At 30.0% G+C, this 12,605-nt stretch overlaps 2 protein-coding genes across 2 annotated transcripts; one reads left to right on the forward strand and one right to left on the reverse strand.

The window, feature by feature from the left end:
- Window positions 1–573: 573 nt before the first annotated feature.
- On the reverse strand, window positions 574–1,158 carry LOC112420885 (uncharacterized). The gene has a single exon (XM_024780664.1). It carries the CDS (start codon window positions 1,156–1,158, stop codon window positions 574–576), a length of 585 nt encoding a protein of 194 aa, XP_024636432.1.
- A 6,959-nt stretch (window positions 1,159–8,117) lies between these two features.
- LOC25492873 (cytochrome P450 81Q32) lies at window positions 8,118–12,380 on the forward strand. Its single transcript, XM_013601148.3, has 2 exons — window positions 8,118–9,102; window positions 11,673–12,380. The coding sequence occupies exons 1-2, from the start codon at window positions 8,197–8,199 to the stop codon at window positions 12,294–12,296; spliced, it is 1,530 nt and encodes a 509-aa protein (XP_013456602.1). The 5' UTR covers window positions 8,118–8,196; the 3' UTR covers window positions 12,297–12,380.
- The last annotated feature ends 225 nt before the right edge of the window (window positions 12,381–12,605 follow it).

Here is a 12,605-nt window from a genome sequence, read left to right on the forward strand (position 1 = left end):
GCATCACGCTCCTCCTTTCCCTGTTAAAACTTGAAAACGCTACTTATTTTCAGAGAAGGGTCTACTTTTTAATTAAGAAAAAATTAAGCGAAAGGTACGTGCTCTTTACTTACATAGAGCGCGTGTAACGAAAATGATTTAAAAAACATGCGTTACAGATTGTGCTTTTTGGGGTGGGTGGCGGAGACTAACGAACCTGGACCGAATCTTGGACACGACGATACTATTTAAAACAGCCACTTAAAAGGGATTATTATGCCGGATTTTATTTATTCCTTCCGTCCTACAATTATAATCTCTTTAGTATTTTAACTACAATTAACAAGAGTATTTTAATAAATGTTATTAATTTTATCATTTAAATTAACATAATTAATCATTTTCTTAGTAATCGTGTACAAATTTTAAACGACTAATATTATGAGATGGAGAGCGTACCTTATTTGAGAGTTTGGAGGAGAGCGGAATGAATGGCTTTGGAGATAGAAATATAAATGAATATTGAAAAATCTTTTTGAAAGATTATATTCGTAGAAAGTGATAAATAAATACTTTTTTTTTAAACAAGCAAATTTAAGGTGTTTCATTCATAATAATAGTAGCAATACAAAAAGGAATTACAACAAAAGTACTGCGTGAAGCATGGGATAAGGCTTCTCGTGCAAGAGCATGAGCGCTACCATTTGCTTGACGCCTAGTAAAAACAACTACAAAGTCGTTATAGTGATCAAGTAAGGTTCTACAGTTTTGGATGATTGAACCATACTCAGAGAGATTCATCTTACTATTGTGCACATCATCTACAACCATTTTACAATCCAGCTCAAAAATGACATTGTGGTACCCTAATGAAGAAATCCATTGAATGCCTTGGTATAAACCCCAAGCTTCACCCTCCGCTACTTTCATCACAGCCTCACAGTAAGCTGTCAAAGCAGCAATAAATGTGCATTTCTCATCACGAAGACACGCTCTCATGCTTACCTTTTTTTCTGTTGTAAAAAATGTTGCATCAATGTTACACTTGAAATAATTTGGAGGAGGTTGCCAAAACAAGGGTTGCACATGATGTTGTTGGGTGCGATCATTAGTGTGAGTATGTCTCGCATGCTGCCATGCATGGAGAGTTCCTTGTGCGCGGCCTATGACGTTCTCCATAGTCTCGGTCTTGTCCTCCCATAACTTTAAGTTTTGTTTTCGCCAAAGAATCCATGTTGTCATGGCAAATGTGATTAGTTGAGATGTGTTTAGATGCTACCACATACTTATTATATATTTTTAATTTTAAGAATATTATATTTGTAGAATTTATATAAACCTTCTCAAACCCTTCAAAACTTTACTCCAATATATTTTTTTTAGTTCCCCAAATGAGGAGCGTTTTATATTTTGAAGAAAAATAAACACACCCAAAGCCCTCCTCCCAATGTTATTTATTTCTTCCATTTGCTTCTTTTTCTTTTTTTCAAATCCTCCTCTCCATTCCCCTCCAAACTCGCAAACAAAGTCTAAAGAAAAGGCTAATAAGTGTCTTTAGATCATTTGACAAAAAAAAAAAAAATTAAAGTGAAAGTTTTATTTTAAGATTTGTGTTCAACACATTGAAACATGTGCCTTTGGAGGGAGGTAAATGTAAATAACTTTGTAAGTGCTCTTTGAGCCCGAAGGTCTTCCCTGCCTTGGATTGGGGCACCACCCCCTCACCCTAAAATTTTTGTAACAAAAAAAAAATACATTGAAACATTAAAAGTAACATTTATAACGTAGAATTTGTCAATTATTTTATTTTTGGAATCCTTAACAAATGTCGGCACTTCTTAGCAAAACCCTTACGTTAAGGACGCTATGATAATATGGCGTTCAGTCGTTGAATAAATAAATCATAATTAGAAATTATTTTTCCTATAAAACGAATCTGAATTCTCGTAAACGATTTATTCTTTTTCTTTGTTTACAAAAATAAATGATATTCATTCATTCAAATTGATAAAGTATATCAATACAATGCAAATTTGCTAATAACAAAAATGATGAATCTACAAACAAACTCACAACATCCCTCTTTATAGTATAAAACGGCAAGGTACAAAAGCCTACACATATGACTATATTCAAGTCTCCGGAATATTCATGTCTTCGGATCTGCAACGTTGACGACGCCAAAATCATTTGATTGGATATGCGCTGGATCTAAGCCGATATGACAATCTGAACCGAACAAATACCTGAACGAAACAAAAAAGACAAACAACGCCGCACAAAGACGTCGAACAAAACTACGTTGCACTAAGACGATAAAATCACGAAAGAAAAAAGAAAAAGAAAAACGAGATAGAGGGGATATTTTGAGTCAAAAAGTGACCCTAAATCACCCCTTTTTTATGGATGAAGGAAAATAAATTAGGATTTTGGTGACGGCTCACAAGAGAGAAGGAGAAGAGAATTATTTTCCTTAAACGATTTATTCTTTGATGTAACTTATTAATCATTGAGTAATTATATTTGAACATCTACTTTTGTACAATTTTTGGGACAACCTTGTTGTTCTCTCTTTTCATTGGTCAAAAACAATGGAGAGAGAAAAATGAAGAGAGAGAATAAGAAGATAATGTGAGTATGAGAAAGAAAGTTGTACAAAAATTGTACAAAAATAGTTGTACAAATATCATTTCTCTTAATCATTTGACTTCAATCACATTTTTTTAATGATGATCGTTATGCTAGTTGTCGTTGATATATTCTATCCACCCTTTTCATAAAAACATCCAACAAAAATCATGAGTGTTGAAAAAGTTGTTTCAATAATAAATTTGTCGGAAATATGTGCGAGTATTACTGAATAATCATTTGTTAAATAAATGCATCAATGTTAGTTTTTATATTTTAAGATAATTTTTGCCCACAAAAAATGTTTTAAGATAATTTGCTAGTATTATTAATAAGAGTTATATTTGAAAGAAATCGTAATAGATGCATCTAAAAAATTGCAGATGATTTTATATTTAAGGACAATCGATCAATTTTTTATGTAAGTTCTAATTAGGAAATGAGGGAGTATTTAAAAGTGTTATTTAAACTAACATAAAAAATGATTTTTCGAGCGTCCCCGAGACATTATTTAATGATTTTAAATTAAAAAATTATTAATTAAAAAAGTCAAATACTTTAATTTACAATGTATTGAATATACTATTTTCATTGAATGTACTATTTTGATACTATTTTATCTTTTTCATTTAGACGTTTTTTATATAAAAAAAGTATATATGAAATTGTCAAATATGTTGATTATTGTGAAACAAAGGATTATATTTGTGCCTCCCTAAAAACCAATAAACAAATTTAAGGAAAATTAAAAACTTTTTAAAACATAAAGAACATAATGATAATATAAAGGCTTATATACAGTTTTGGTCCTCCTATGTTGGTCAAACCACAATCTTGATCATCCTATTTTTAAGTGTATAATTTTGATCCCCAATTTCAGAAAGCTTGACCAATCCACAATCTTGATTATCCAATTTGATGATGTGACAATAAATTAGATGATCTGACATCAAAATAAATGGCACAATTGATGATGTTGAATGGTGTAACAACTAATGCCAACTCAGCTGACAACTAGAGCAAAATCAGTTGACAACTTAATTAGTTAGATGTTGACGATTGATCATGTATATAAAGTCCAAATGGACTCGGAGACCGTTACGTGTGTTATAATATATATATATATATATATATATATATATATCAATTATATCACAATCGACTAACAATTGTATCAGCCCTCGACTAACGACTCGACATGGCTACCAATCCTAACCAACTTGGATGTTGTTATTAGGTCTAATTAAGGACATGAGAATGTTTTTAATGATAGTACACAAGGTTGCAATATAAATTTGACCAAGACCAATGTTTAACGATACATATATGGCATGATAATGGATGTGATTAACGAAAGATAAAATGAGATAGAATTGGCCTCAAGGTCAGCTTGAATGACAAAACGTGGTCAAAACTCCCCCAAAAATAGAAATGTGGAGAACATGGATAAATGTTCGAGCACAACATTCAATTATATAATTACACTTTTGCCCTTCAACTTTATCGTATGATCAATATATGAGTTGACTAAGTCCACAACGCGCATGAAGACTTATTCCATTAATAATAGGGTGATAAAGGACATGGGTAATTGATACAATTCTCACAATAAGATGGTTTAAGATTGTAACTAAACCTACAGGTATTTAATTTCATTACTGATGTTAGTTATGACTTTCATTCGATCAAACCCATCTTATGCATTTCAATATCCATAAAACTTCCATGTTTTAGAGAATGTAAAAAAGTATTATTTTATTTTTAATAAAGATAAATATGTAGTGTCTATATAGTTTGGAAAGTCCAAATTATAAGTCTAAAGAATCGTACTCAATTTGGTTTTGTTTTTCTTACTAGAAGATTAATTATCTTTTTTATTGAGAGTCTAGTTTCGAACTTGTACACGTAAGTACCTTCAACTTGAAAAAAGTCACGATATACGTACGTATATTGATCAGCGAAAACCCGAAAAAAGTCACCAATATTAGTATTTTTTTTTTTAAATGTTAAAGACATGCCCGGCCTTCGGAATTGTAAAGTGCTCAATCAAGCCGGACCTCTAAATGATACGGATTTCAAGCAAAAAATTAAGTCTAATATTCACCCCCACTTAATTAAATAAAAAAAAATATGTTATATCCTTTTATTTCTTCACTACATGTTTGAGTCACCAATATTAGTATTTTTTTTAAATGATAAAGACATGCCCGAAGTGCAAAGTGCTCAATCAGGCCGGACCTCCAAATGCTACGGGTCTCAAACAAAAAATTAAGTCTAATGCTCACCCCCCACTTAAATAAAAAAAATATATGTTATATCCTTTTTTGCTCAAAAAAAAAAATGTTATATCCTTTTCTTTCTTCAAACATGTTTGAGTTTCTTTTTCTAGACTCTAGTTCTATTTTTTGTACATAAATCTGATCCTATCAAACCACCCATAATTTGTATAATTAATTAATCAGTCAAATTGAAAAGCTATTTCAATGAAAGAATCACAACAATCATTTTTTTCTTCGCATAAACAATTCGTTTTACCATTTTCCACAACAGAGTAGTGACAAATCCAAATGATACCGTTAGATAAATTTCACCTCTTTCACTTAATTTTTTTTAATTCCTTTATATTTAGAAGTTCTTTTGATTTTGATTTTTTTTTTTTAATGAAGTTTAACTATATAAAAAAGTTACGTTTTATTTTACTCGGTTAAAGATTAACATTTGTTAAACATCCAAAAATAGTGTAATTATTACACATATTATATTGTTAAGACAAAATTATTATTTATGAATTTTTTAACCAATGTTTAAATGTTGAGGAGTACCGGTTAGGAAGACTTTTTTTTTAAGGAAGTGATTAGCAAGACATTTTTTAAGGAAGTGAAACAATGTTGACAATTATGAAGTTTTGAGACCAACACAGCAAAACTTATTCAAAGGACCGCATTAAACAATTTCACCAAGATTATATTTTACTTTACGTTTTTTTTAGGGATTTTTACTTTACGTTTATATGCATTGAAATTACAGGTTGTCTAATGTAGATTCGATCTATGGTGAATTTTTATACTTTTAGTAAATTTTAATAAAATATTGTTTTTTTTAATTTTTTATAATTATAAAATTTATTATTAAAAATTAAAAATGCATGTATCTTTCAACCATTTTTTAGACATTCCTATTAGGCAAACTCTGAAATTACTAACGTCCTTAGTTAAAATTTTTTTTATCTTCGGTCAAAAAAAAATTATCTCTTTACAAATAAAAGCACTAACCGTTGAAAGGGAAATGCATAACTTTTTAACTTATAAACTATTAGACTAAGAGTGTCATGATGCAAAATACTCGTGATCCTACATAATTTTACAAACACGTAAAATAATATATATTAGATATTGTTTTATTTAACAAAATTGCGACTATTAGAAAGTGTAGCGATCTCGTGAGTATAATTCAATTGGTAAGAACAATACATTGTTATATGCAGTGGCGTAGCCAGGATTTTAAGACAGGGGGTTCAGACCTTTCAACTTTATTAGAGATACCAAAGTTTTGTGCAATTATCTTTTTTTTTTTTTTTTTTTTTTTTTTTTTTTTTTTGTCTTAGATGAAGTGGTAATCCACTAAATTAAACTCACACACAACTGTGAGGTCTCGGGTTCGAACCTAGGTCACGACGTCCGGCCTTGCAATTTCGGCATCTGACAATTGAGCTAGGACTTCTTGACAATTACTTTTTGTTTTGATTATCATTTATTTATACTACTAAATTTATAAATTTCGCAATTTTTCCCAATCAATTTTTTTTTTTTTTGCATAAATGTTTAATTTTTTAAAATTTTCCTTATTTTTGTATAAATTAAATTATAAATTTCAAAATCTATCAAATGAAAGTTAGAATTTTTGCAAATTATAAATTTATAATTCTAAAGCATAATAATTTGGTGTATAATTTTTTGTGTTCTTGAAATATGTTTCACGGGAAGAAGTAAAAATAATTTGCATAGGTTATTGGTTACGGAGAAAATGGGAGGGAGAGTAAATTGAGTACACCTTGCGTTTGAGTTCATGAGAATAAGTAAGTTTTTTTTTTTTTTTTTTTTTTTGAAAAAGATGACTTTTGAAACCAACATGATTAAATAGGGTAAAATTTGTCTTTTTTATTTATAATTTGGGACAAAGAAAGTGAACTTTTTCTGTTAAAATTTAGGATGGTGGGAGGATTGAGTTATGAAAGAATATAAAATATTTAGTAATATATATTATATATTTGCAAGAATCAAACACTGCAACATGCTTGATTTAGTGGTAAAAGTTTCTTAAATGGCTTTTAGGATTTGTGTTCGATCTTCAAGCACTTCATTTTTACTTTAGAAAGATTTCGATTATTACAATTAATTAATAAGAAAATAAAAGAAAACAAATGTAGTAGGAAAAACCAAATAGAGACCTATATCAAAAAGGAAGTCAAATATCTCTAATTGAGCCAAAAAATGTTGTGCTAACATAAAAGTTCCCGTGAGGGCAAATTCTATGGTACATCCAATATATTTGAGTGTACGGTACACTCCTTCTTTAAATTAATAACTAAATGAGTTGTTTTTTGAAGAAAAATATTTTTTTTATCACTTATAATTATAATAACTAAATCTTATTCATCAAAAGTACCAACGAAATAAAATTAATTTTTTTTGAATTTTTATCACTCATAATTGAGAACATTGATTATTTTTTACGATAATATGTAAAAACAATTACAATAATTTTTATAAACAATGAAATGATGTTTTTTCTTATAAAATGATGTTCTATAAAACATAAATATTGACAAATAGCTATTTATTACACAAAAAAGAATAATTTATTTATAAAATTATGAAGGAAAAGTACCGGTACACCTCAATTTGTGAGTGTACCGTAGAAGTTCCCAAAAGTGAGACCTGTGCCATTCATAGGGTGAGGGAAACTTGGGTTATTGGTGCAAAATGTTTGGCTCAAGTGCAATGTTAAAATATATCAGGAGGTTGATCCTTAAAATATCATGAGATTCAAGTAGTAATAAAACAGTGCAATCATGTGCAAATTTTAAAAGCTTAGGAGATGCAACTGCATATTCTCTCATTTATACGTGGCTCCGCCACTTGTTATATGCAGGGATCGAAATTTAAATTCCAAACACCCTGATTATTCACCTTAAAAAATGAATTCTATTTAGTCAATAAACTACTTGATAAAACAAAAAGAAAAGAGTAGCAAAGCACGATCCCTCGGTTCGTAGGGTATCGGTTATTATCAAAATTGTGAGGGTACATGTGAAAACAAATTCTACTTGGTGTCGTTAGCATAGACTTTTCTTTTAAAGGAGAATAGACTATTCTTGTAACACAGATTTTAAGATCAATTACTATTTGTGGTTGTAAAACACTATCTGCAATAGATATTTTATGATCAAATACAATTTGTGGTTGTCATCAAGAGAACCATATAAGTAGGTCAACCCAACTATTAAGATCAAATACTTATTTATCTATATAAACAAACTATATCAACACTACTCTCCCATAACTAGGACGCTCCAAGCACTATATCAAAATGGAAGAATCAACTAGGTGGATGATACACACTTCACTTTTTCTCTTCACATTTATCTTCCTTCTCAAAATCACACTAAAGAAATTATCCAAGCACAAAAACCTCCCTCCTTCTCCACCTTCTTTACCATTTATAGGTCATCTTCATCTCATCAAAGAACCCTTACACCGTAGCCTCCACAAGCTTGCACAAATCTATGGCCATATCTTCTTTCTCCGTGTAGGGACACGCAACATGCTTGTTGTTTCTTCACCTTCTGCTGTAGAAGAATGTTTGTCAAAAAATGATATTACATTTGCAAACCGTACTTCCCATACACTTGCCGGAAAATATCTCAATTACAATAATACGGCGTTAGGGTTTTCTCCCTACGGTGAACTTCATCGCAAATTGCGTCGTTTAACAACAACAGAACTTTTCTCCACCAATCGTCTTGCGATGTTCACAAAAGTTCGAGAAGAAGAGGTGCAATTATTAGTTAAGCAAATATTTGAAGGGTGCAAAGGAGAATTGTTGTCTAAGGTTGACCTTAAAAGAAAATGTTTAGAACTTTCTTTCAATATTATGTTGAGAGTGATTTCAGGGAAACGATACTATGGTGAGGATGCAGTTGCCTTAGAAGCAAAGGAGTTTCAGATTTTAATGAATGAGTATGTAGAGCTTCTTGGAAATGGAAATTTGAATGATTGTTTTCCAATATTAAAATGGATTGATTTTCAAGGGAAGAAAGAGAAAATGATAAACTTGATGAAAAAGATGGATGCCTTCCTTCAGAAGCTACTTGATGAGAAACGAAGAAATTGGTGCAATGACCAAAAAAATATGACGTTGATTGATGTTATGTTAGACTTGCAACAAAAGGAGCCAGAATTCTACACGCATGAAATAGTGAAAGGCGTTGTTTTGGTGAGTATTATTGATTGATTTGCATGCACCCCCATTTTTTTTTAGGGAGCTTCTACGGTGCAGTCATGAAATTGACTTGTTTGAAAAAGTTAATTTTAATCTTAATGTTTGATTCATTTTTAAATCGTTCATTACTGATTAATGATCAATAGTAATTCATCTAGTAATGCTTGCAACATCTTGGACTTACATGTACCATTTTATTGTTGAAATCTTTAACATGCAAATAGAGTTGCTGATATCATGCGATAGTCTTAAGTGTGACACTTCATGGGGTGTAACACTTAAAACAAGGTAGAATAAAATTAGATTAAGTGTATTCTCATTAATCTGATGAATTGATGATACTATGAAGACTGAACTTTTGATGCCATTGTACAAACAGTGAGGTGTTACTCAACACTTTTGATGTTATAGTGTTAACTTCACCAGAAAAGTCATTCCCACGACTTCACCATAGAATTTTCCTTTTTTTTATACACGTGTCGCTCATGCATACCCATGTTTTATACACGGGCCGCTCCATTTGTTTAAAGGTCATGCTAACTTGTACCCTTAGATCACATGTTAAAGAACCAAAAGTAGAAATATTTCTTTATGTTTTGTGTATTCTATTTAATACAAATTCAAAAATTAAATTCAATATACACATTTTAACAAATAATTACTATATTTGATTCAGTAAATTACTATATTTGAGTCCCCATGAGCTTAGCTCAATTGGCAGGACATTGCATAATTTATGCAGGGGCCGAGGTTCGAACCCCGGACACCTCACTTATTCTCCTTGAAAAGGAGAATTTTTAGCCACTAGGCTACTTGACAAAAAAAAAATAATACTATATTTGATTCATTAACTTGTGTCTTAAGGGCACAAGTTAGCTTTTCTCTTTGGTTAATTATGTTCAAAAATACTTCATCCGTCCATGTATGTAAGCACCCTTTGCATTTTTCACATTTCTTAAGAAAAATTGTTAGTGTAATTAATGTGTCTATTCTGTGTGTTAATATTACCAAATTGTCATTTGTTTGTATGTGTATTAAATTTGACTTTTTATATTTTAAGACAAGTTAATAGTATTAATTAAAAGTATTTTAGAAAAATAATAATAAATGCATCTAGTAATTTAAAAATGAGTTTATATTTAGAAATAAATTTTTAGTCAAAATGATGCTTATATCATATAGGGATGGAGAGAGAGTATAATTAAGGTAATGATAACTTGTGATCTCGAGTGCCCAAATTAATAAATCAAATATAAAAATGATTTAGTTAACATGACCCATATAATTAATTTAATTATTTAGATGCTCTCAACAACATGAATTAATCATAATTTTTAACTTTAATTGAATTCACCATCCACTCAACTGAATTAAACATATTTTTGCACGTAATTAACCTTATGTTGCGGGTGAATGAAGAAGTGATTAACCTTATATTGCGGGTGAATGAAGAAATTAGTGTCTAATGTCCATCAAACACTTTTTATTTACTATACTTCATTCATCCCAAAACGATTGACTTTGTTTTTTTTTTTTTTTAAAAAATCGTTTTGTATATGTCAATGCACGATTTAACTTTTAACATCTTTAATTACCTCTTAACAAAAATTATAAAAAGTTGATGTCCTAAAAATATTTTTTGAGACAAATTCAACATCTTAAAGTAAGGGAGAAAGAGAGTAAAAATTCAATATAATTATAAAATAGAGTTGTACCAAAATTATCGTACATGTATCATTTCTCCATTCATAATTGTTGCATGAATCTCTTTTTAAAGTTGGTCATATGCTGCAATGGAAGTCGAGCTACGCCTTGGTTGTAGTAGATTTTATTTAGAGAGGAAAGTTGTAGTGAAAATTATTAAGGAACAGACATGTTGACGTTATATATATTAGTCCATATGTTTTAAAATACACTTGACAGTCAACCACTATATACATGTTAATATACAACTTTGACTATTAATATCTTTAATTATATATATATATTAAAAAAATTATAAAAATTTGATATTTTAAAAATATTTATTGAGATAAATCAAAAAACATTTTACATGTTAACATTTGTATTTACATATTAATTAAAAAATATGTCAAAGTAAGTTATGTGAATAGTGTATATTATAAAATTGTAATATATATATTTTGAATCTAAGGAAGCAGATCTTAATTGAATAATTTGCTTACCAAAAAAAAAAAAATCTAAATGGACCATCTTCTTCTAATCACTCTCTCCTTCTTCCTCTTTTCAAAATATGTAGTTTATTTCTCTTTTGATCTTCTCTTTCTTGATCTTCTTTTGTTATTTTTCTCTCTCTCTTGATCTTCTCTCTAAAATTGAGAGAGACATAAATTATGGAAGGGGGAGAAGGAGAGAGTGAATGGAATGAGAATATAAATGGACTTTAAAAAAAAAAAAAAAAAAACAATATCCAAATGGAAAAAAAATGTAGTAGTTTAACAATTGCTTCAATTAATTTTGCCTAGTTTTTAGATATGAAAATGGTGCTACATAATCTTGAATTAACATAACAATTCACCACATATGTCAAAATAATTATGCAGGTAATACTTGTAGCTGGCTCTGAGCCATCGGCTACAACCATGGAATGGGCACTCTCACTTCTCCTCAACCATCCAGAAACAATGAATAAGGTAAGGGCTGAAATAGACACTTGTGTGGGACAAGATAAACTTGTGAATGAATCAGATGCTTCAAAACTAAAATACTTGCAAATGGTACTTATGGAGACACTTCGTTTATACCCTCCAGCTCCACTAATGTTACCACACGAATCCTCCAATGATTGCAATGTTTGTGGTTTTGATATACCAAAAGGGACAATGCTTCTTGTGAATCTTTGGGCCCTACATAGAGACCCTAACTTATGGAAAGATCCAACAAGGTTTGTGCCAGAGAGATTTGAAGAAGGGGAATTAGGTGGTGGTGAAATTTATAATATGATTCCATTTGGTGTTGGAAGGAGATCTTGTCCTGGAGCTGCTTTAGCAAAACGTTTTATTGGACATGCAATAGGATCTTTGATTCAATGCTTTGAGTGGGAGAGAATTGGAGATGAAGAAATTGACATGAATGAGGGAATAGGGCTTACAATGCCTAAAGTTGAACCTTTGGTTGCCTTATGCAAGCCACGCCAAGTTATGGTAGAAGTTATCTCAAATATATAACTTATGTATTATACATTTGTGTTGTATGTAACTAAATAAATAAAAGTATGTGTTGAAAACTAAATAAAAGTATTGTAAAATAAACTAAATAAAATTAGTGGACACCAAAAGCATTTTTGATGTGTTAAATTTCTACATCACGTCAGGCTTGGACAAATGAATTTGTTTGAATGAAGACAATATAATGATAATGCTGTGAATGTGTGTTTGAAGTCGTCCTTCTCTTTTTATAAATATTTTTTTTTTCTTCGTATTTATTAAGAAAAAGTGTCTAGTATATTTATGAAAAATGTTATTTGAACATCTAAA

Source organism: Medicago truncatula, chromosome 4, assembly GCF_003473485.1.
Source record: "Medicago truncatula cultivar Jemalong A17 chromosome 4, MtrunA17r5.0-ANR, whole genome shotgun sequence".
Lineage (NCBI taxonomy): Eukaryota > Viridiplantae > Streptophyta > Magnoliopsida > Fabales > Fabaceae > Medicago > Medicago truncatula.

Coding starts and splice junctions, on each gene's coding strand:
- LOC112420885 (XM_024780664.1), bottom strand. CDS start 1,158: ATGGAGAACGTCATAGGCCGCGCACAAGGAACTCTCCATGCATGGCAG.
- LOC25492873 (XM_013601148.3), top strand. CDS start 8,197: ATGGAAGAATCAACTAGGTGGATGATACACACTTCACTTTTTCTCTTC. Junction 9,103..11,672: donor TAGTGAAAGGCGTTGTTTTG/GTGAGTATTATT, acceptor ATAATTATGCAG/GTAATACTTGTAGCTGGCTC.